The 26,084-nt window shown below is 41.0% G+C and overlaps 1 protein-coding gene across 1 annotated transcript in view; it reads left to right on the top strand.

Moving 5' to 3' along the window:
* Positions 1–26,084, top strand: part of LOC126305111 (uncharacterized) — a 371,181-nt gene that overhangs the window by 225,077 nt on the left and 120,020 nt on the right. The window contains exon 8 of the mRNA XM_049992019.1: positions 12,408–12,473. Within this exon, the coding sequence (XP_049847976.1) occupies positions 12,408–12,473 (66 nt within the window). The remainder of the gene's footprint in view (positions 1–12,407; positions 12,474–26,084) is intronic.

Below are 26,084 nucleotides of genomic sequence, written 5' to 3'. Positions count from 1 at the left end.
GCAGCACAGTGTATTCTGGCATTAGTGGCAGAAGTGCATCTGAGAAATCATGCATGATAGTAAAATCCGTATCACAGCTCAGCCTTTTTGCTCCAGTCTTGGTTGGTGATATTGGTACAAGAATTGTTTTTGTACTTGTGAAGTGCTGAGAAAGATAATGTCTGACTTGTACCATTTCATCTTTTGAAACACAGAGAAATGAAATGTCTTGCAGGTTCTTGCTACAAAATTCAAATCCCTGTGAAGCTGTAAGTATTTGATATTTATAAACTCTTTGCAAACCTGTTTTTGTGACAAGTCTTTTAACAGTGCCACCAATACCATCACAGGGAGAGTTACCATGGCTGGTAGCAAAAAAAGGACCACCTGTACTTTATGTTTAACTTGTGTTCATGGTAGCAGAATATTCTTGCAATTTTTATATTGTGCTGGACAACCTTCAGTAAAATATTCAACGTAGGCAAGACGAATTTCTGGAAATTCACACTTTAAAAAATTAAACAGTCTTCCGAGTCTGGTACACCAAAACAACATCACATTCTAGCTCATCAGAAACAATACTAATACTTTTTTGCATGCAACTGTTTGTCCTTTATGTAATCTATATGATGGTGTGAAGAGTGCAGTTCCCATTGTTCCAATGGTACCCCTGTACTTCATATTGAACAACAGAATAGAAATTTTCACTGAAATCCATTAAAATTAACACTGATCCTTCATCACTTGTTTCCGTCTTCATTTTCAGGCAATCAGATTGTGATTGAGAAATAAAAGTGTGAGGAGTAAGTTTTTTAGTTTTCTAAATTAGTGTGTCAGAATTCTGACAGAAAAGTGATTTGAACACTCAGTCATTCTATCAGTTGATACCCATTCACTGTACTTGACAACCTCATAAGGATCATTGTCTTCTGTTTCATTTTCTAAGTGGGTTTGAAGCAATGAACTGGTGGAGCATTTTTCGCACAGATGAAGCGTACAGGCTCAGTCATTTATATCACATGTTGTTATTATAATTAGATCTTGGTATGTCTCTTCAATAGAAATGGAATTTAGAAGAAATTTAATGTTTTGGTGGTAATTGCGCACACATACAGTATGTGTTCCTGATGATCCTGCAAGTATACACAGTTTTGGTTGAAGAGAAGCAAATTTTGAGAATCCTATTGTGTCGAGAGAGAGATTATTTTTTGCAGTGTGTCATGTGGCAATGTCTTTCCTCTTTTCTGCTCAGCCATCAATAATATATCCTTCTCCATTAAAAGAGCTCTTGCTTGTCGTAGCAGATATTCAGAAACCTGAAATTCAGAATTGACTTTCTGTCAAGACCAAGTTGGTGGCACAAGAGTAAGTAACTGGATTTTTTCACAATTATTTGCATATTAATTTTCTGTTTGATTTTGTCCATGAGTTCATCGTGATGTTTTGGCTTTTCTTCCAGTTCTGATAAATCACTGTCAGGAATAGTGCTTTCATGAACAGCCAGCTCAACTTGATATGTATGTGAAATTTTATTGGTTACTGCATACCGACTATGCCGAGCAACTGAATGCAGCTTTGCAGGAAATACTCCTAAGCTAGTTAAACTAGTATTGAGCACAGATTTTTCAGGAGTCTGCACCTTCACATTACTGTCGTTTATATAGTCTGGTGATGAGTAGTCACTTGCTTGTTTTTCATTAATAAGTTTGATACAACTTGGGCACATTTTCTCCCGAGGAATAATGCTAAAGCCTCTCATTTTGAACATCCTTTTGCCTTTCTAAACTAATTTCATGCAGTCCAGATGAAACAGATTATTTATGGTACTTGAAGGGATCGCAGCAAATTTTCTTACGTAGAGAGAATGTGCGCAGATACCTTTCTTTGTGTTTAACACACACACATGAAACACTTGATCACAATGTGAATGATTGTTGCTTCGCCACAATAAAAGTTCTTGTTCATCACTGGTCAGTTCATTCACACAAGTCAGGGCATTATCACATATATCTTGCAGATACTGTTCAAGAAAACTGCCTACTTGTCTTTCCATACTGCTTCAGTCATAAAACCAATATTTATCGTAAATAATTCAAAAGATAATTGGTTTAACCTAAAAAGTAATTAAATAATGAAAAATCATTCTATCTCATTGTTTCATTACAAAAGCATTTCACATTATTATTGTAACATTAGGGGACTTACTTTTGTTTTGGAATGGGTAGTGAAAAACTGCAACAATTGAATTTTTGACTCTAGGTGCAACTCAGTACAAGAGTTCAGAACTGAACACTCAGTGAACACATGACTCAAAACAAAGGAACTGGATGATGCAATACATGTAGTGGCAATAAAACAGTGTTCTCAGATATGATTTGATCATGGGGAAATCCAGTGTAGCCAACTTCAGCAATTTATTAGCAACTTCAGTATTTCTTTTACGGCGACGTTGTTTTTCACACTTTGCATTATTTCTACAAACTGATTTGTTTTGTGTGACATAATGGAATATTTATAATAATAATGTAAATTTTTCAAAGGTATCCATGAGGCGGCAATACCTTTAAAAAATTATAATATCTGTGCTTGGATTTTATTTAAAAGAAATTATTTACAATTTTTTTTGAGATGTAGATGATAGATATTCACTAAAAGAAGTGTGACTATAAAAATATAAACCTTCCTCTTTAACTAAAAAAATGAAGCTTCCACTGCAAAAACTGTAGGAACTATTGCATTTTTTAAATTATAAAGGAGCTCGCCTATGAAAGCCTGAATTCCTGAATCTATACAATTTCTTTTTATCATATGTGAAAAAGTAGTTGACTTGCAACATTTACATCTTGGAAATGTGAATATACCTAGGTAAACTTCCAGTGCCCAAAATCTCAATGATGGATGTCATGTTTAAAATTTCTGGATGATTTGACGTGGAATGACGCACTTGCCAGTGTCACGGAGACCGAGAGTCCGATGTCGGATACGGTGATCGAGAGTCCGGTGTCGCACGAATACGGAAACAAATTAATGAAGTCAGTACTCACGAGCTCACATTAAATATAAAACTGACATACAGTTAAGATGAAAACATAGCTATTTTACAGAGGCATATAGCAAGCTTATTGCATAGTGTTGATAACAGAACAGCTTACGAAGACTCCTTTGCCAGTATTTTTACTCTATAATGCTATTTTTGGCTTATTACAAGAACTGTCAAATTTAAAACTGAGGCACTCAAAGTAAAAATAATTTCCATATAGGCTGTTCATCTCTGCACACCCTACAATAAGGCCCACTTACTCTTTTCCCATCTTATCTCATTTTCTTCTGACTGACCTTATAGTTTCTCATGCCAATGCACAAGTCTTTAACAGGAGCTGATAGGCTTCCAACTTACTAGTTGTAAACCTCTAAATATTACAGGCCTAACTAAAACAGTACCTTATTATAAAATTGGGTGCCAGAATGGTTGGCCAGTACTCAGGCAGACATGTAGAAATACAAGAAACTATCCTGGCTTTCAGAACAGTTAGTTAGAGGAATAAGTTGGGAAGTGCAGGGGGGCCAAACAAACATCGGAGCCATTTGTGAGGGTAAGGGTGTTCCTTTCCGACCTTCTTTCCTGTCTCGTAAAGGAACTAGCAGATGCAAAAGCCAGGACAATAGCTAGTATTTGGCATCTGAGTATTAGCATCTGGCATCAGTATTTGGCATCTAGCTGTACTTGCAGTACTGCCCACACATTGTGTCCTTGCAGTGTTACCCTTTGTGTTGACATTGATAAATGGTTGCTAGCCAATTCTTTGTTACTAATCTTAAAAAAAACCACTATCTAGTTCAAAACTTGTAAGATCCCCCCTCACCCAGTATATGCTTAAAATGTGATGACAAGCCGATTGAACAGGGCTTCACAATGTGTGGTCCACGCGGACCCCTTAGGGGTCCACCAGCTCTTTCTAGGGGGTCCACGGCCACCTTTCACCAAATCATGTAAAATAATGAGTAACATTATTGAATGAAAATGTAAAAATCAAATTCATCATCTCTTTTTGTTTTGTTTTGTGTGTGTGTGTGTGTGTGTGTGTGTGTGTGTGTGTGTGTGTGTGTGTGTGTGTGAGAGAGAGAGAGAGAGAGAGAGAGAGAGAGAGAGAGAGAGAGAGAGAGAAACACGTACTTTTACTTCAGGATGTATTCCCAAGCAGCCTTAGTGGTTCCTAAGTGAGAACGCGTACACAGTTTAGTGCCAGAGAATGCGGCTTCTCTGACGACTGTTTCTCAACAATACGACTCACGGCGCTAGATGCTCTGAAACCTTTTATGCATGCACGGAACGAGCTTTGTCAGCCAATCACAGGTTCGCTGGCATAATTAAATGTTAAACTTACTTTGTCAGTGCACTACCCATTTCATAAGTCGATTTTTTACCAGTTTATTACTTTTAGCATGGATCGGTGGCTGAAGTCAGGATCATTGAAGAAGGGTGCAGTTTCTCCATCACCTTCACAACGGGAAGTTTTCAGTTGAAATGAATGAGGAGGAAGGACAACCAAAGAAAGAAGAATCACAAGAAGCTCCACAGCCGGATTTATTACGTGAAAACGCTGCAAGTACTCCATCGCTTGCAATGTCCTGTGGAAGTGGAATAACCAAGAAGTGTAGGTACAACGAAAGCTATTTATAAATGGGCTTTATGGAGACAAAGGAGGGTAAAGCTCAGTGTGCAATATGTGCACAAGTCCTTCCGAACAGTTCAATGGTACGAGTTAAATTGTGCCATCATTTTGAAGGTACTCACCTGGATTTCCAGGCTAAAGACATTGATTTTTTTCAAAAGGAAGAGTGCTGAACTATCTTCTTCTCAGCATTGCATGAAAACTCATGCAAAAACAATTAATGAAAATTCATTAAAAGCTTCTTTCTTGGTTAGTTATTGAGTGGCAAAAACAGGCAAAGCTCATACCATTGCAGAAAATCTCAAGAAGCTGTGTGTTAATGATATTGTTTCTTGCATGCTAGACGAAAAGGAAGTAAAGCTTGTATCTTCGGTGCCATTATCAAACAATACTGTCAAGAGACACATTGTTGACATGTCAAATGATGTGGAAGACACTCTTGTTTCTCGCATCCAACACAATTCGTTTTCTCTGCAGATAGATGAATCCACTGATGTTGCAGAACTAGCGGTATTTTTGGCTTTTGTCTGTTATGAATATTCTGGATATTTTGAGGAGGACCTCTTATTGTGCAGATCACTACCTGCCAACACAACAGGTGGTGAAATATTCCATCTATTGGATGATTTTTTAAGGACTAACGAAGTTTCATGGTCTAATTGCATAGATGTGTGCACAGATGGTGCAAAAGCTATGACGGGTCTTACAGTTGGAGCAATAACGAAAATAAAAGAAAACACCAAGAATTGCAGCAGTAGACATTGTGCTCTCCACAGATACACTTTAGCTACGAAACAAATTCCTGTTTTGTTCAAGAAAGTTTTAGATGAATCCATTCAAATCATCAACTACATAAAATCAAGGCCGTTGAAGTCAAGACTTTTCACAATACTGTGTAAGGATATGGGAAGCCTTCATCATTCCCTACTTCTCCACACATAGTGAGGTTGCTCTAATGTGGGAATGCACTCTCTCGGTTGTTCGAATTAAGATTGGAAGCTTTCCTTTTGGAGCATAACACCAAATTAGCAGACCTTATTAATGAAAAAAGTTGGTAGTGTATACTAGCCTATTTGTCAGATATTTTCTCCAAATTGAATGAAATGAATATTTCACTCCAAGGATAAAGTGAAACATAGGTCACTGCTATCGACAAAGTTCGAGCATGAAAGAGGAAAATCAATTTTTGGACAGAGAGTGTTGAGGATGGGGAGGTCGAGTGTTTTCCTCTTCTCAAGCAGTTTTTGAAAAACAAAACATTTGTGCTTAGGGAGAATTTGTTTCATCAAATCCTGGAACATCTCCAAAGCTTGATGTCATTATTGGAGCATTATTTCCCAACAGCTGAAGATGAGAAGCTGCAGAAATACTGTATCCAAAAAGCCGAACATTCTATCATCAAATGAATATGAGTTGTTGATGGAAATTGCCACAGACCCTACCTTGAAATCAAGTTTTGACATTGATGGTTACTCACACTTTTTGATCCGTTTCGATAACAAGAAATACTACCCCCTTATTGAAAAAGCAAAACATGTACTTCTTCCGTGTGCCACAACACACATGTGTGAATCTGGATTCTCGATGTATACTGACCACAAAACTAAGTACCGAAGCTGTCTAAATGCGGAACCAGACATCCGTCTTCAGTTGTCAAGAATTGAACCCAACTTTTCAAAATTGTATCAGCAGAAGCACCCTCAACCATCACATTAGGATTCTACTATTATTCCTACAGACTCATCTATAGTAAAGAAGGAAGCATTTTCCTTCGTAGATGCTCAGTGAACGTACCTGAACTATAACTCTGTAGGAATTTTGTTTCTGTCTTCTATCATTTAGAAATTAATTATTAATTGAATTCTATTAACATTGATATTTTTGTTATGAAAATTGATTCTAAAGCTAATTTCTTTTCTTTATGATATTTTCCATCCTCTCAGTAAAAAATATGGCCTGCCTATACTTCAGTTACAATTACTTGCTATTACTCTGACACTATATTGTGGCAACTGGCTGCGAGCATAAACAAATGAGGACTTTTCACGTGCCACCTTGTAGAAGGTAAACCAACTCTACCAGAATTGTTTCCTTTGAGAAAAAAAGTCTTACGTTCTGTGAAATGCTTTGTCTTCTTATATAGAAATAAGAGATTCTGTTTGTTTGTTTTTCTAATTGTTTACAGTCGAGGCTGACTGCCACGATATAGTGTCCAAGTAGTAGTTGAAGTTGTCAGTTGTGTCTAAACTGCAGCCACGCCACCTGCCACTTGTCAGCAACCAACTAACAGTACACTTTTACAATGCTGCCTACTAGCTGCCGGCTATGGACTGACAGCTACCATTCAGTAGATACGCAAAGATGTAAAAATAACTGGGCTTTCCTAACTGTTTACATGGGCATGAAAACTGGAAAACGGCTTTATAAAAGCAGATTTCCAGAATTGATTTTGAAGTGTTTACCTGACCAACCAAAAGCGGAACTGGGACATTGGCTTAAGAAATCCTATTTTGGAAACACATGTAAACTGGGTGAATGTACTCCCTCACATTGCCTTTAAAGGCAATTCCTTGGCCTCTTTTCTTTCATGATGTGTTTGTATCCTGAATCATGGGTCTGCCTCTTTCCTTCACAGCCGTGCGGAATGGCCGCGCAGTCTAAAGGGCGCCATGAAGTCGTGGATTGTGCAGCCGCTTCCACCGGAGGTTTGAGTCCTCCCTTGGGTGTGTGTGTGTGTGTGTGTGTGTGTGTGTGTGTGTGTGTGTGTGTGTGTGTGTGTGTGTGTGTTGTCTGAAGCAGAAGTTAAACTTAGGTTAATAGTGTGTAAGACTAGGGTTGAAACCACACACACACACACACACACACACACACACACACACACACACACATATGACTGTTACGAAATATGCGTGCTCCTTACACAACAGTAGCCAAACAGTGGATGTGAACAGACCACAAGAGGAAGCTTGTCAACAGTAAACAGTTTGGACGTGACGTTGAGAGCTCTTGTAGGAAGGCAGCTCCAATGTGTGAAATGTCAGTTACCAAGTAAGTTTAACCAGGCTATAGTGTGTTGAACAAAGGGAGTAAATCCACTAGTAAGTGTCTGGATACAGTGGGAATTCAAATTGGATCGTAATTTCAAGTTATTTTCATTCATCTCTAAACCGAAGACTATTGATACTTCGGTCGGTGGAGGGGGGGGGGGGGGGGGGGAGTCGTTGGGTACATGGCACTTGCATTAAGAAGCTTCCAATTCCCATGGTTTCATTCTGAAATGTAAAGTTACTATGCTCTTGACTGACTAGGGGCACGCCATGGATTTTCAACTGAAGAAGGGGTCTGTCAGCTGAAAAGGTTAGGAAGCCCTGTGATAGAACATGTTGACAATATTAAATGCTTGAGATTACAACTTGATAATACATTCAGTTTTGTAGGAGCATACCACAGAACTGTTGAGGCACATAAATTAATCTTCATTTGCAGTGCAAATGTTGTCACACATAAATGTTACAAAATAAAAAAGCTAGAAGTCTTCATTTACTTTATTCCACAGTGTTGCACAGGATCAATTTTTATGGTAACTCATCAAACTGAGCTAAAGTTTGACGAGTAGTGAACCGTATAAGTTATTTGTGGTGTGAACTCGAGAAGGTACCAGAGAGGCGGCAGCAGCAGAGCATACGAACTGCTGCTTCTAAATACATGTATTCCATAATGTATTTTGTTTTAATTAGTATCTATTTTCCAACCCAATGTGTCAGTCTGTGCAATCGATACTAAAAATACGAATAATGTTTGCTGTCATTTAGTCATGTACTTTGGTCCAGAAAGGTGTCCATTGTTGGTGAACACACATTTTTCAATAACTTACCAGCAGCCATAAAAAGTTTAATTACTAATCAAGTTGAGTTTAAAAGGAGCTGAAAGGATTTATTGGTGACACTTTACATAAAATCTGGCTTTCAAAAATCTCCAGTGCAATATACTATGATTAAAATGACTTCACGATTGATGTTTCCACGAGTCGAATGGTAAGGGCATCACCGGCCAATCGCAGCTGTTTTGTGGGCTCCATAAGCTCGGCATGTCACCTGATGCACGGGCACGAGCGGGGCCCGAAGGGAATGGCTGTGGGAGGAGAGGGGAAGGAGTGCCAAGTGCCCAATGACTTTTGAGTGCTCAGTGATGTCGTGACAAAAATATTGTCATTGCAAGAAGGTGAAGCTTTATATATAGCTAAAGTTGGTACAATGGTAAACGTTCTACTTCCTGGGCAAAAATATTGAAAAGAACAATGTCGGATTCAGAATCTTTATCATTAGGATCACCTATTTGGTTAAAAACTTTCATTCTTTTGCCTCGCAAGTCTGAAATTGTGGTGGTCGCGGATATTATAATGTTCTGAAACTCTGAAACCAACAGATTTTAATTCAGAGAACTTTCAGTGAAAAATGTGGTTGCTTGATACTTTACGTTTGGTGGACTGTAGGTCATATGTCACTGTACATGAAATGCAGCCATCGTGGAAAACTGTAGGTTTTTGTTTGGATAGAAGAAAACAGCTGATTACTAGTAAAAAGTGAAGGGAGAGTTTCAGCTGTGGTTAGGACTCACATCTGAAAAACTTGCGAAAGCATTGTGTGGAGTTGCAGTTTTTCTTGTATCCGTGCTTGCTATGAAAATAGGATGAGGAATTCCACCTTACACAAGACACCTTTACAATTTCGTTTCGCCCAGACATGTTTCTTCGGTTCTTGTGCAACCTCTGGGGGGCATTTTATTTTCTAACTTACATGAAGCTGTTGGGTATTTTTGTTGGTAGATAGTCTGCTACACAATCTACAACTTGTCACAGATTTCTATCTTTTGTGTTTACTCATACATTTTGGCAAGGTGAAATGCCGATTTCTGTGACTTTGGGTTGTTTGACGATGCACTTTCTACAAATTTTCAAGCGTGGGTCCATGTTTGAAAATTTGTAGAAAATGCATCGTCAATTGACCATTAATCACAGAAATCACTGTATTCACCTCGCCAAAACATATGAGGAATCGCAAAAGAATCAAAGCTATAACAAGTTGTAGATTGTATAGCAGTAGCTTCATGTAAGCAACAAAATAAAATAACCCACTGAAGATAGCACAAAAAGTGCTGAAACATGTCTGGGTGAAACGAAACTGAGGTGTCTCACATAGAGCGGAATTCCTCGTCCTGTGTCCTACTTGGAAAAGCATTAAGTAATACTACAGACAATGCTGGTATCATTTGGCTATTCTCAATAAGGCGTCTGAGGTAGCTTCCAGAAAGTGAGAAATTATTCAATGGATACAATGGAAAAACATTCCCACACGAGACGACTGTACAAAGGGTGAATTACTGGAACTTGTGGCTCAGAACGAACCTCCTTTATATGTTATACATCTGTTTGCCTGAAAAATACACTCAGAGGATCTCCAGAGTGACACCATACCACTGCCACTTCAGGCCCATTCAACTTATATGGCCTCAAGCTAAAGCTTATGCTCTAAGGAACAAAAACAGTACATTAGTGAAGTGGAAAGTTTGACACAGGACACTGTAAACTGAAGTATGTCATCACATTGGTGTAATGATGTAAGTCAAATGAAGGAAGTAATAATGAAACTGTGGGAGAATCAATGTATAGTGAAAAATGGCACTGAACAATTTATTATTTCATCAAATTTTGACAACAGTTGTAGTGACAATGCAAATCACTGTGAAAGTGATAAAGTTACAAGTTGTGTGCATCTGTTAAGGCTATAGTGTTCACCAGAAATTCAGTTGTGTCCAGCACTTCCACAATTTCCTCTGCTAATTTGGTTTATTTGTTATTTTGCAATATCTCTGCCACCGAACGCTCGTCGTGCTGCTAGTTATTACAATATCCTAACAGATCACTGTCACTGCAGTAGCAGTGTCTCCCACCACTGCACCTACAAAGATCTTAGCAACAGTAGGTGAATAGATTACACGTTTATTTTTCCGTGCGTGCACAACTTTTGATAGTTCAAGCACGTTTCACATTGTGTATAAGCCAGCAAGTCTGCTCTCTATCAATGCCACTGTCAGTCACAAATAAATTATAATTGGAGTATAATGTGATGAATGTTACTGAGTGCAGTAAATTGATTTTTCTCTTTGATAATGTGTGCCTACAATAGTCAAGGAATTGTCACAAGCATCTCAGTGTACTGATAACTTTGATATTACAGCTTAAATTAAAAGATTTTGTTACTTATTCCACATTCATGATGACTACTTGATTTTGGTTCTGTGTAAGGAACAAAGTATGTATCTTCTTTTGAACTAGACAAACACTGTTTTTGGGTTTGTCTCACAATTTATTATTAATGTTAGTTTCGAGTTATAAGCCCATTATCAAGTACATAACAATTCCCAAAGATGGTAATGCACAGATAAACATGATTACCAGACCAAGATAATCTTCTCAACTTCTTAAGGTATCGATCCTTAGCTTAATGTACATTTGCAGCGATGACAATTTTTTAACAAATTACGTACATTATTACACATTTACCAATTATAGTACAATGACTGGACTAAAGTTATGCATCAGCCAGGATATTTTTAACTAAGATAGACCAGGGCCCAAAGTTTTGCATCTATCCTGGGGTTGTTATCTCATCTTAAAGAGGCAGATGGTTGAATTGGGTTTGCTCATGTAATAATAGGTGTGGGGATATACAAATCTGTTTTTTAATTTCTAAAATTTCTGATTGGTTGAGATTGGCCCCCTTGTCCTCTGTGTGTCAGACTTGTATATCTATTGTGTATTTGTGGTTATTGTTCAGGCAATGTTCTGCAAAGGCTGAATTGGGCTTCTTCAATCTCCAGGTTCTGTGGTGTTCTTGAAGTCTGGTACAGATTGATCTCCCCATCAGTCCGATGTGGCAAGACTGACACTCACAGCATGTGATTTTATAAACCCCATTTTTTGTGATAGCTGGTTGTTTGTCTTTTGCATTGATCAAAATACTACCTACTGTCTGGAGGAGAGTATGTTTTATTTTTCTTTGTGACACTATTTCCTCTTTTGGGAAACATACCTGTATATAAAGCGAATTTTCATTGTAGTAAAGTAACTTACTAGCCACTCTAGTGATTTCAGAAAATTTTTGGTATTTCAGTTATTGTCAGGTTCATATTGAAAAGATTGTTATCTTTGGCAGCATGTGGACAGATAATACTATTTATAAATGCATATTTAATCAGTAGATAAAAACAATATCTGGCTAATCGGAGAGAAAGAATAGAACAGTGGCTCTTTTTAAAGAAAAAACTTATCTTGTCATATATGTGGCAAATAATCCACAAATAATTCCCACAGTCACCAGCATGAGGAGATTAGTGCTAGTAATAATTTGTGGTTAGTTTACTTTACAAATGTAGCCTGCGGAGGTCACTTCTGCCCGTTAATGTATAACCCGACTGATTTGACATACCTCTCCAGTACTTCACCGTTTACAATTAAAGAGAATACTCCAACCGAAAATCTCCTAAGTCTGTCTGAACGGAATTACATTTGGCACAGAGCACCACGAGAGGTGATGGGGAGTATGGAGAAGGTACGAGAAGACTTTACTGCGCCACATATAATTCGGCAGATGAGCTCTGGGCACATCACGGCATATGCTGGGATGTCCTGCTCGTTTCGTCCGACTGCTGCGTACTGTTTCGAAATCTGTTTGCTGACTCTGTTTCCGGTTTCAGATGTGGAGGTTCAGCGAGGATTCTTATGGCACCTGCGATCCGCTGTCCACCGAAGAGGAACGGCAGGTGAGTGCCCCGCCAGAACTCGGCTGCCCCGTCTGACGCTCTCCACCTCACTGTCGGGCCCAGTGTAACGTCGATGACGAGGCATTCGCCCGAGACCGTTGCGATACTGCTTTAATAATGAGAATGACAGTAATAATCTTTATTTGTTCACGATAACTTCACATTTGTGCAATTTGCCATTTTTTGTGCATTCGTGTCAGTAAAAGGGAGCACTGTAATTAATAGCAAATTTCTATTTGTTTTTCCCACTGCAGCCAGAATTGAATTTGTGATGTGAGAGTCAGCCAGCTTGTCTCATACAGTGGGCCTCAGAAATTGTTTCAAATGTGGAATATCCATAAATAAATATTTACTAACTCAACTTTAAAGTCGGTGACAAAATATTTCTGATTACATAACAAAGAAGAATTTGACGATTTCAGAAATATGTAAATGACTACATACATCTGTGAATTGATTACTGCTTTTAATTTATCCTCAAAAAGATTTCCACACAGTTGCCCTTTATGATTTGCCAATCTGTTAGATAAATATCTTCTGGTGACAAACTGCAGCCGTGTTCCATTTCTCTTCTTTTATATAAAACAACGGTATCAGAGCAAAATTCATTCAAGAAATCTGATAAATTGGGAGACCGAATCGCCAGCCAACACGAGGTGAAATGTTTCCTACTGTCGATAAAAGTGATATGCTACCTGACGTTCAGAATTAATAGTCACTTTTTTTGTGGACACAGATAAGAAGAGTTTGAAAGTTAACAGCATCTTCACCTGTACTGCCCCCTGCTCGCCTGTCTTCTAGCTGTGATCCCACTTACTTTGCCGGTTACACGGCGATGTACAGTTTAGTGTAGACTCTGAAACATCGTGTGTCTCATAGTTCTTGACATAGACAGACATTGCTAGAAACGGAGGGAGCGAAAAGTAACGGATAAAAATTCTAGGACCGAGCAGGAGCGCAACACGCGAACTCGGGTTCGGAAGTCCTCCGGTCAACTGCCGGACAGAGAAATCCTCTATGGTCTTCCGAGACTGCAATATTGGCTAGTCGGTACTCTGCGAATCTGTTGACTTGTACAGAAACCTGGGTGTAACAGTTTCTGAGATTACAAAGTGAAGATGAGGTAGGAGGCAGCTGATGAACTGGTTGCTGGGAGAATGCAGCCAGGCTACAGAGAAGAGCTCTTACCTTATACTTAAAGACAGGTGACATATAAAGAATTATTCATGGGTGAGAGGTCACAGCTGGCTTTAGTTATCTTTGAATGTGTGAAAAACATAACATTTTTTTTCAACATGTGACTGAGTTAGGCGTGCTTTAGACACTGAACAGAGGGATACTCATTAAAGGCAGAGAGATCTGACTATCTACTGTTAATGTCTGCCATTTAGTGGCTCGCATTATAACTACATTTATCAAATCATGACAGATAGTTGGTGTCGGAACGATAGTACAATATATGACATTACGTCGATAGTAGTGCCTAGTTTTTTCACACTGAGGGGAAGAAAAAGAAAAACCCCCTTTATATTTGTGTCAAAGGATTTGATGAAGGTTGTAGAAAATGCCAGGATGGCATGTCGTATGCGTTAAATGATGCAAAATTATCTTTTCTCCACATAATCTCTTGTATGTCTCTCTTTCAAACAGTTTAATTTGTATAGTAAGTTTTTCATTTATTGTTATTTTGTTTGTAGCCTCTTTGATAAGAAAAGAGAGAATCTCTGTAACTTAAATTCTTCTAATGCCTAACTGTTGTATTACTTGGAAGAAAAACCACTGCATAATATACCAGGGACAAAGTATTACAATCATTTTACAGATAAATTCGCCAAACAGCTATGCAAATTGAGAAGTTATTTTATTTCATTTTCGCTACCAGTTTTGGCAATTCCATATGCCATCTTTGGGCTCCATTGCACCTTTCAAAAATTATCAATATTGGCGCACTGGGACCGTACATTTCTAGATGTCGTGGATTCTCGAGTGCGTCCTTCGGTGACTCCACTGTGACTCCAGTTGCGGCTGAGTCTTTGAAAGAAGCACTTGAGAATTCATGACCTCCAGAAACAGAGTTAAGTTGATCCCAAATGGAAATGGAAATGGAAATGAAGTCTCATGCTTCTTGACAGAGCATAGGGGAACGGTACAGGAGACTCCCACTGCCGTACTAGGCAAGATCCTAATGGAGGTGGTTTTCCCGTTGCCTTCCCCTGATCGTAATGGGGATGAATGATGATGATGAAGCTGACACAACAACACCCAGTCATCTCGGGGCATGTGAAAATCCCTGACCCCACCAGGAATCGAACCCAGGACCCTGTGCTCTGGAAGTGAGAACCGCAAGCTGCTTACTGATCCCAAATATTGTATAAAATTATTCATTTTATATGTTCTTCAGGGTATTTTGATGTACTTTTTACATTATTTTATTCTTCAGGTATCTTGATGTACCACAATATTCCACTACTTCTTTACTGTGATATCAGATGGAGTGATGTTCCGCCAGTTCTTTACTGTGATATTTGGTGATGACATAGAGGCTGGTCAGGAGCTAAGATTTCCTATTACTTGATCTTGCTCGCCTTACTATTTTGGCACTCTCTCCGACATCTTCCTGTTGAACTTCGTTTCTCGGAATGCTGCACTTACTGCCGGAAGTTACGAGTACAGATCCAACATCCGATTCTCAAAAAACGTAAAGTGCTTCCAGTAATCAATGTATATTGTACTCTTGTTCACTGTTAATTATAAAATTGCTTCAACAGTAAAAACATCACAATTACAGTGAAAAAAGCAAAGCCCACAAACTACCTGTCTTATTTAACAGATTCCAATTAAGTGAATGTATAACACGTTCTCTCTTGTCCCTTCAATCTCACAAGTATTGTCACAGCCACTATTCCTCTATGGCTTGCGCCCCGGCTCGAAGGCGGCTCCCGACGAATCGTGATAAGCTGCCTGACCGGCAGGTACCATGTTTGTGGGGTGATGTTGTCATTCCCGAATGCAGACATGCTGCTACCATCCATTTCATTATATGTGTGCGTAAATAAAATGTACATCCAAACAGTAGGTTATCTGATTCATTACAAAAATAAACTATTCTTAATGGCAATCATTATTCATCGGTTAGAACAATGCTTGTGCAACACGTCACTTCCTACCCTTAGGTTAACAATGTCGTCACCACTGTGAAACGCTAATTGAACAGTAAGTATTTAAAGCTAAAACTAGTGTTAACCTTCTCACTGCAAACATTAATATCGAGTGCCTCTTATATGTACAGTCACAGTTATAAATTTAACCCAGTAACAGCCAGTAGCAGTAAATGTACTTATCCATGTGTGTTAACTATGGAGTGTTTCACAGTAGATTATAAACCATTAATCTTAGGTATGTAGTATCTTCACTTTAATTAAGTTTCTAAACATTTCTACTAGGTAATCGTTATGTTACTACAGATGTGAGCACTCAGGTAATGAATTAACCACATGGAACAGTAAGCAGATTTATAATATTTCTTTGTTTTCTGTTGTGAATTACTCATTACCAGTACCTTCAGTCCATTAGCCATTTAGTCTAATCATACATATTCATCCAGTCAAATATGTTGCTTCCAGAACTAGGGCTGTTCTAGCCATGCTCATAACACTCGTGGAAAGTAATGGATGTGTAAATAGATGTTCCTCTAGGGATAACTGTATTGAACTACAAAACTCATATAGCTGTACTGGGATTTGGCCATGTGTAGTTGTTGCAGGAAACACCACATTCACTGCTGTGAGGCCAGTTTCCTCATCGAATTCCTTTAGCATTCATAAACTCCCACTGAATCATTGTTGTGAGGCCAGTTCCCTTGCAAATGCCTTCAGCATTCATAAACTGCATCTGAACCATATGAGTTATATGTTTTGAACAATTAACAAACCTTTGTTGTCTTAAATTCTGTAATTTGTTACCTGTCTCCCAAAACCTAGAGAGTAGCATACAAAACTCTCTTTATAACATCACTTTCAGATTAGCATACAGAACACATTAACAACTATGGTAAATTCATCTACTTTGCTACTTTGGAGGAACCTCAAAGTGAACAGTACAAACTAACTTAGGTAGTAACTGAGAAAACACACCTCTTTCCACTGAAAGATTACTTTTAAACAATTTTTTAATATCCCATAGTGATAGTGTCCTTATTTGCATACCATCCCTTCTCTTCTCTGGTATAGGTCAATAGCTCATACTTTTACTTCAGGCCCAACACACACACACACACACACACACACACACACACACACACACACACATTGATTAGGGTACAATATCCTGCTAAAAGCACTTACAGCTCTACTACCTCCATTTTATATATGTATATAATCTGCTCCTGACAGAAGTCCTTATTCATAGACAATTTTTAGTCTGTCTTCTGTGCTATATTTACCTTTCTCCTCAGTGTATACTCACTAATGTAACTCTGAATGTCCTCCTATTGTCGGTGTCGTCCTATTGTCTGTTTCAACGAATGCCCTCCTGTGAGAGGCATTCAGTAAGTAATGCAATACTTTTTTCTGGAAACATCTTGGTTTTATTCAGAATAACCAATACAGCATATTATTCTCCAGTCTTTTATGCTAAGAAACCATATTTTTCAACATAATCTCCATCACACCAGCTTATTGGAAGACCCTGTATGCCAGTATGGTACTACTCCATGGGCACTCACATATGAGTACCCTGACTGGTGGACAAGTGTGTCAGCACTGCCAACAGAAGCATCCAGTTGTCTAGCAAGGTACTTGGCTGTGATCCATTGGTCACTTTAATGAATGTGTCCGTGTGGCCTAACTTTGTAGGCGTCACAGATGTGAGCAGCCAGGCGGCGTGTGGCAGATTGGACAGGTTTATGCAACCTTTATGCAGTAATGACAGAAGTCTCACCCAGCATCTCTCCAGCATTTGTGCACTGCCAGATTTCGATAGACATTCTGCAAGCACCTATGAATATCTGGGATGCTCTGGTTTTCTGCCAAAAGAAACTCAGTGACAGCTCTCTGCTTGGATTGCACCTCTGTTACATACAGCATTTGGAAGGCTATCACCTTTCGGAACTTCATAAAATTTTGGGGGCTGAAGTGGAAATATTCCACTATGTCCAATGAGAAGTTGCGTGTTTTCTCATCCAATATTGGTCAAGAAAAAAAAAAGTATAATGCTACTTACTGAATTCCCCTTGTATTATGTGGTGCAACAATCATACTTGCAAGTTAGCCCATCATGCTTGCACATCATAGCTAAGGGCATATTGCTGTTGTTTCCCCCTATCAAAAGTGACAGACATAACATCCAGCTCCACGTAGAAAAAGAAATAACTTAGCTATGTTCTGTACTGTATTTGCTGATTAAAGTCTGTTAATTTTTGTTGTTTGTGACATACTAATGAAAAACTCTGATAGTTGTAAAGGGATCTTTCTTATAAAATGTATCCTGTGATCATACCCATATTATAAATACCTTTAACAATGTAAGAAAAGATAGATTGCTACTTACCATAAACAAAACACATCAAGTTGCACGCAGACACAATTAAAAGACACTCACATCTAGCTTTTGGCCACATCCTTCATCAGTAAAGCAAGACACATCATTCACCCCCCTCCCCCCCCCCCCCCCCACACACACACACACACATATATACACAAAAGTAAGCACACCTCACAAACACACGAACACCAGCTCAAGCATTTCGGTCCATAATGCAACATCATGTGGGATGCAAACAGCAATCTGGAGAGGGTGAGGAAGATGGAGGAATAGTAGTGCATTGGTTGGGAGACAGATGAACATTGTCTGGTGGAGTGTGCAGGTACTAGACTGCCAATATGTGCAGCATCAGGAGGTTGTGGGGCTGGGAGGTGAGTGTAAAAAGGAGCAAGAGGGAGAGGAGTGGCAAAAGACAGGTGGATGCATTGGCAGAGGGCTACAAATAAACAGGGTGTCAGATGAGATTGGGGAGGAGATGCTTGATAGGACAGAGGAAACTGTACGATGGAGGGCTGGGGACAGTATGTTACCATGGGTTGAGGCCAGGATAATTACATCAGTTGTGCAGTTCAGAAAAGCTGGTGGTGGAGGGAAGGATCGTGACAGTTCTGGCAGTGAAGCAGCCATTGAAATCAAGTATGTTATGTTCAGCTGCATGTTGTGTCATGAGATGGTCTACTTTGCTCTTGGCCACAGTTTGGCGGTGCCCATCCATCGTGGTTGACAGCTGATGGAATACGATCCTTGTGGCAAGGAATTGGGACAGGGAGTGGCATAGGGATAGAGTTGGATGTTGTGGGCATCAGAACACCACTTCAGGAGGGGTGAGAAGTATATTGGGTAGGATGTCCCTCATTTCATGACACAATTATTGGTAATCAAAGGCCTGGCAAAGGATGTGTTTCAGTTTTTCCAGTCCGGGATGGTACTGGGTAATGAATGGGACACTCCTTTGTGGCTGGTTTTTGGGTGTGGTGGGAGGATTGGGGTTATAAGGGGAAATGACACAGGAGATCTGTTTGCAGACTAGGCCTGGTAGTTAGTACCTGTCTGTGAAGGCCTTGGTGAGACCTTCACCATACTGAGCAAGGGAGTTTTTGTTACTGCAGATATGCCTTCCCCAGATAGCCAGGCTATATGGGAGGAACTCTTTGGTGCAAGAAGGGTGACAGCTGTGAAAATGTAGGTACTGTTGGTGATTGGTGGGTTTAATATGAACAGAGCTGCAATTGGAGCCCTCAGAGAGGAGGAGGTCAACTCGAGGAAGGTGGCTTGCTGAGTTGAGGAGGACCACATGAAGCGGATGGAAGAGAAGGTGTTGAGGTTGTGAAGGAATAAAGATAGATCATGAAGCTATGATCAATGAACCCAAGCAGACTAGAGGTTTGGTGTTTTGGGTGGCTAGGAAGGTCTCCTCTAGATGGCCCATAAAAGGGATGGCATAGAAGGGTGCCGTATGGGTGCCCATGGCTGTGCCACAGATTTGTTTATATACCTTTCTCTGAAACAAGAGATAGTTGTGGGTTAGGATAATACACTCCTGGAAATGGAAAAAAGAACACATTGACACCGGTGTGTCAGACCCACCATACTTGCTCCGGACACTGCGAGAGGGCTGTACAAGCAATGATCACACGCACGGCACAGCGGACACACCAGGAACCGTGGTGTTGCCCGTCGAATGGCGCTAGCTGCGCAACATTTGTGCACCGCCGCCGTCAGTGTCAGCCAGTTTGCCGTGGCATACGGAGCTCCATCTCAGTCTTTAACACTGGTAGCATGCCGCGACAGCGTGGATGTGAACCGTATGTGCAGTTGACGGACTTTGAGCGAGGGCGTATAGTGGGCATGCGGGAGGCCGGGTGGACGACCCGCCGAATTGCTCAACACGTGGGGCGTGAGGTCTCCACAGTACATTGATGTTGTCGCCAGTGGTCGGCGGAAGGTGCACGTGCCCGTCGACCTGGGACCGGACCGCAGCGATGCACGGATGCACGCCAAGACCGTAGGATCCTACGCAGTGCTGTAGGGGACTGCACCGCCACTTCCCAGCAAATTAGGGACACTGTTGCTCAGGGGTATCGGCGAGGACCATTCGCAACCGTCTCCATGAAGCTGGGCTACGGTCCCGCACACCGTTAGGCCGTCTTCTGCTCACGCCCCAACATCGTGCAGCCCGCCTCCAGTGGTGTCGCGACAGGCGTGAATGGAAGGACGAATGGAGACGTGTCGTCTTCAGCGATGAGAGTCGCTTCTGCCTTGGTGCCAATGATGGTCGTATGCGTGTTTGGCGCCGTGCAGGTGAGCGCCACAATCAGGACTGCATACGACCGAGGCACACAGGGCCAACACCCGACATCATGGTGTGGGGAGCGATCTCCTACACTGGCCGTACACCTCTGGTGATCGTCGAGGGGACACTGAATAGTGCACGGTACATCCAAACCATCATCGAACCCATCGTTCTACCATTCCTAGACCGGCAAGGGAACTTGCTGTTCCAACAGGACAATGCACGTCCGCATGTATCCCGTGCCACCCAACGTGCTCTAGAAGGTGTAAGTCAACTACCCTGGCCAGCAAGATCTCCGGATCTGTCCCCCATTGAGCATGTTTGGGACTGGATGAAGCGTCGTCTCACGCGGTCTGCACGTCCAGCACGAACGCCGGTCCAACTGAGGCGCCAGGTGGAAATGGCATGGCAAGCCGTTCCACAGGACTACATCCAGCATCTCTACGATCGTCTCCATGGGAGAATAGCAGCCTGCATTGCTGCGAAAGGTGGATATACACTGTACTAGTGCCGACATTGTGCATGCTCTGTTGGCTGTGTCTATGTGCCTGTGGTTCTGTCAGTGTGATCATGTGATGTATCTGACCCCAGGAATGTGTCAATAAAGTTTCCCCTTCCTGGGACAATGAATTCACGGTGTTCTTATTTCAATTTCCAGGAGTGTATTAGTAAGGAGTATGGGGAATCAGGTAGTGGGTTTGATGTCTAAAGTATGTTGGGAAAAATAGTGTTCAACAGTGGTAAGACCATGGGCAAGAGGGATGTTGGTATATAGGGAAGTAGTGTCAGCAGTGATGAGTAGGTGTCCAGGAGGTAAAGGGGTAGTTAAGATGGACAGTTGATGAAGGAAGCAGTTGGCGTCTTTGACATGAGAGATTAGATTACAGGCAATTGGCTGGACGTGTCGGTCAATGAGTGCCAAAATTCTTTCAGTGGGGGCACAATAACCAGCCACAATGCAGCGTCCAGGATTTTTGGGTTTGTGGACTTTGGGGAGGATTTAGAAAGTGGGTGTGTTGGGTGTCATAGGGGTGAGGAGGGAAATTTGATTCAGGGGAGATATTCTGGGAAGGGCCTAAGGCTCTAAGCAGGGACTGGAGTTTGTGTTGGACTTCTTGGATGTGATCACTCTAGCAAAGTTTATAGGTGGCGGAGTCAGAAAATTGGTGGGGGCCTTCTGCCAGATAGTCATTGCAATCCATAAACAACGTTGGGGAACCCTTGTCTGCAGGTAGGATGACTAGGTCAAGATTTGTTTTGAGGTTATGTATGGCCATTCTTTCTTCCACTGAAAAATTGGTGTTCTGAGGAAGGAATCTGGGGAAGTATGGAGAGGCTAATAGTTTGTTGAGGGATTGGTGGCAAAGACATGCTTCCATTATAGGGATCGGGAGAAGGAGAGTAGAGCTCAACAAGTCCAGCTTGGTTAAATTTGTGTGTTGGGCTAAAGGTGAGGCCTTTGGATGGGACTGAAGCTTTTGTGGAGATGAGGGTTTTGTTGGAAAGGTTAACAACAGTGTTATGGGAATGTTTTGGCTCTGGATTTGTTGGAGGGTTGGTAGGGAGGTTTGGAGGATGTGGCAAATAGAAAAGGTCAGCTGGGCAGGGTATAGCTGCTATAAGGGGTGGATGACGAGGAACACTGTGGGTACGATGGGGGTGAATAGTGGTCCCTCAAGGTGGCAGTAGAATGTCGGCAGGTTGGATAATTTATGGAGGTGATGTTTTGAATACTCCTCCAGGTGGTGGAGAGCAAGGGATTCAATTTCAGAGACATAGTCTATGGAGTAAGGACTGCAGAGCAGTAATGGTGGTTCTGGGATGCCTGTGCCTTGGAGATGTGTTTTTGCAGCGCCATGTTTCTGAGGGCCAGGGATTGGCGGAATCTGAAAAGGTGTAGATCATTGTGAAAGGAGTGGTGGTATCCAGAGAAAATAATTTTTACAGTTTGGCCATTGTGGGGGACGCCATGGTTTAGGCATCATTTGAGAAACAGGATGTGGGACTGGGTTTTAGCCAGAGAAAGCGATACTTTTCTAAACTGATGCAGAAAGATGGAGCAAGGGTCGACTGTGGCAGGAACGGTGCAAAGGAAATGGGAATGAAGTAGAAATGGGCAAAATAGGTGTTGATGGTTGTGACAGGAGCTGGATAAGTGAAAAGATGCATAAAATATTCACAGATATGTAAAAACATGTGAAATCATGTAAAGTGGGCACAAATATGTTAAAAAAGTACAGAAATGTGGGTGAAAAGGTATGATGAAGTGTGTGTGTGTGTGTGTGTGTGTGTGTGTGTGTGTGTGTGTGTGTGTGTGTGTACCCGAGTGTCTTGCGATGAATGAAGGGAGAGTAGGAGGAATGGGTTAGCAAGAGGATGAAAGTTTCATGTGGCATGGGCAGGTGTGAAAGTACGTCAGGGTGATAAATGAAGTGGGATCAAGTATGGCTCGGAAGTAGATGCGGTTTGGAATGAGATGAATCAACACAAGAAAGAGGAGAAAAAATAGACACTGAGAGGAGCAATGCTATAGCGAAGAGTAACAAAGGAAAATGTCACAGGGTTGTAGGATGGAACAAAACCATTTGGCAAAAATCAAACAACGGAAACTCCAGGTAGGAATCTCAACAGAGTAGGAAAAGATAGATTGCTACTTATTCCAACGAAGACATCAAGTTGCAGACAGGCACGATTAAAAGACACTCACATATATGTTTCTTCACAGACTTTGTGAGTAAAGAGAGACACACACACACAACATTCACACACAGACACTAGCAAGCACACATCAAGCACCCACGAATACCAAGTCCAGCATCTTGGGCCGGGATGCGACACCATGTGTGATGCAAGCAGCAATCTGGAGGGGGTGGTATGGTAGTGTATGGATGGGGAGAGAGGCGGATGCTGTCTGGTGGAGTGTACAGCGATTAGACCATCAGCAGGTGCAGCATTGAGAGGTTGTGGGGCAGGTGGTGGTGGTGGTGGGGGGGGGGGGGGGGGGGAGAACAAAAAAGGAGAGGAACAGGAAAGGACAGGAGGATGCATTGGCAGAGAGGGCTGCAAAGAATCAGGATGGGAGACCAGAATGGGGAGAAGATCATAGCACAGAGGGGGTGGAAACTACTGGGTGGAAGATGTGGAGACAGTATGTCACCATGAGTTTAAGCTGGGATAATTTTAAGAATGTCTTCTAAGGTTAACTCCCATCTGCCCAGTTCAGAAAAGCTGCCTGTTCCCAGTCTAGTCCCTGCATACTCCACCAGACAGTGTCTGTCTCTGCCCCCACCTGTATATTACTATCCCTTCCCCTTCCTCACCCCTCCAGATTGCTGCTTGTATCCCTCATTGTGTCACATTCCGGGCCGAGGTCTGGTTGCAAAACCACATGCAGCCTCTACCCCCCCCCCCACCCCCCCCCCCACCCCCCTACACACACACACACACACAAGAAAAGCTTCTCGGATTTTATACACCTCACACCTCTCCACCAAAATCTCGCCAAGTGTAAATGCTGACAGAAAACTGCATTGATGTGTAGTCATGCAGCATTACTGAAATTAGGTGCATCAGTGCATCATTGATGTTATCGCCACTGCAGGTTGACGAGCTGCAGCTATGATCCGCAACTGATGTTGTAGACTGGTCATGGGATTATTACAATTGAAGCCCTTTGTAATCTTAGTGGAAGTCTTCCAACTTGTGGACTAGTTATTTTCTTCTCTTTCATAATTGCAGCTGAAGGACTGATAATTGTTCAACTACCCAAACCTGTTCAAAATCCTTAATTCATGCTAGCAGTTGATTTTGGAAGGTTGCATCATCTTGGCAGTCAATCTTTGTGGCTATTGACAGCAGATATAAAACTCCTGCAAATCTGTGTACCAAGAACTCCATCAATTCTCTTTAAAATTTAAAATTTCTGTGCACTATTCTTGTTCATCATAAATTTTATGTACTCCCAACCATACTTGTTCTGAGCTGTTGTCAACAACATGCAATGTTTGTGGTAGTTTTTTTTCCCATGATACTGGTTGGTAAAGTAAAGTCTGTTCAGGAGTTAAGACTTCCTATTATTCAATCTTGCTCGCTTTATTATTTCAGCACACCCACCAACATCTTACGATCGGACCTCATTTCCCCAAGTTTTGCAGTTATTGATGAATTTAAGAGTTCAATTCAGACATCCAATTCTCAAAATAAATAAGTTGCTTCTGATAATCAAATATCATGTATTGTACTCTTGTGTACAGTGACCATTAATTATAAAATTGATTTACCATTGATACATCACAATTACATTGATAGGGACCAAAATAGTCTACCCTAGTTAAGATTCCAATTGAGTAACTAGGTAACAGATTTTATATTGTCCCTGTCACATCATAGGCATTGTAATGTTTGCTCTTCCTCTACGGTTTGCATCTTATCCCCTACATCTACATATATACTCCGCCAACCACCAAGCGATGTGTGGTGGAGGGCACTATTCGCGCCAAAGTCATAGTCCCCCCGTCCCCTCCTCTCTGTTCCACTCGCAGATCACGCAAGGGAAAAATGACTGTCTGAGCACCTCAGTACGAGCTCTAATTTTCCTTATCTTTGAATGGTGATTAGTATGTAATTTAAAAGCTGATGGTAATAATATATGCTCTACATCCTTGGCGAAGACCAGATTTTGGAATTTTGCGAGCCCCTTCCATTTAGCACACTGTCTATCAGCGAGTGCGTCCCACTTCAAACTTTCTATAAGATTTGTAATGCTCTTGCGATGGCCAGGTGTACCAGTCAGGAATCTTGCCGCTCTTCTTCGGGCCTTCTCAAAGTCTTGAAGCAGACCCAACTGTTAAGGGTCCCACACAGATGAACAGTACTCCAAGACTGGATGAACTATTGTGAGCAATTTCCTTTGTTGAAGGATTGCATTGCTTCAGGATTCTACCAATAAACCGCAATTTAGAGTTTGGCTTACCCGTTACTTGTGTAATCTGATCATTCCATTTGAGATCATTTCGAGTCGTCAAACCCAGATGCTTGGCAGATGTTACTGCTTCCAGAGACTGTACTCATAAATTGATGGGGATGTTTGATTTGTTATACACAGTAGGTGACACTTACTAATATTGAGAGATAATTGCCAGTCATTACACCACACATTTATTTTCTGCGAATCCTCATTGATTTGTTCACAACTTTCATGTGATACTACTTTATTGTAGACTACAGCATTATCGGCAAACATTCTAATGCCACTGTCAACACCACCAACCAGATCATTTATTATTTATTTCAAGTTTCTGCTACCAGTCACTTTTTATTTTATGTTAGATCTAACATAACGCAACGCGTTTCGAACATATTTTGTACATACATATATACATCGAGAAATGTTACTTAAAATAAACAATTTCAAATTAGATTAATCTAGAACACTTTGTTTTTTACTGTAGTTGCTGGTGTGGCATTTGGGGGGAAGTAGGGGGGGCAGTGTATATGTAGAGATCGAAGTCAGTGATGTCTTCTGCTGGTTTTCTTCTCTGTTGTTAGTTATGTATCTCACAGCCTGTATCGGATGCAGATAGATTTGCATCAGTTATGTGTTACGAAAATAGTGTGAAAGGCTCTTATATGGCAGTTGATCACTTACAGTTACATCCTCTTGCTGCTTCACTTGTATCAGTGGTGTAATGGCGGAGCTGTTGATAGACATCACACTATTGCACATTATTTTGTCACTGAATGTCACTGCACAAATTGCTTCAATGTTGTACACACAA

The sequence above is a fragment of the Schistocerca gregaria genome, unplaced genomic scaffold (genome assembly GCF_023897955.1).
Source record: "Schistocerca gregaria isolate iqSchGreg1 unplaced genomic scaffold, iqSchGreg1.2 ptg000255l, whole genome shotgun sequence".
NCBI classification, from domain to species: Eukaryota; Metazoa; Arthropoda; class Insecta; order Orthoptera; family Acrididae; genus Schistocerca; species Schistocerca gregaria.
This window is presented reverse-complemented; position numbering and strand designations above follow the sequence as displayed.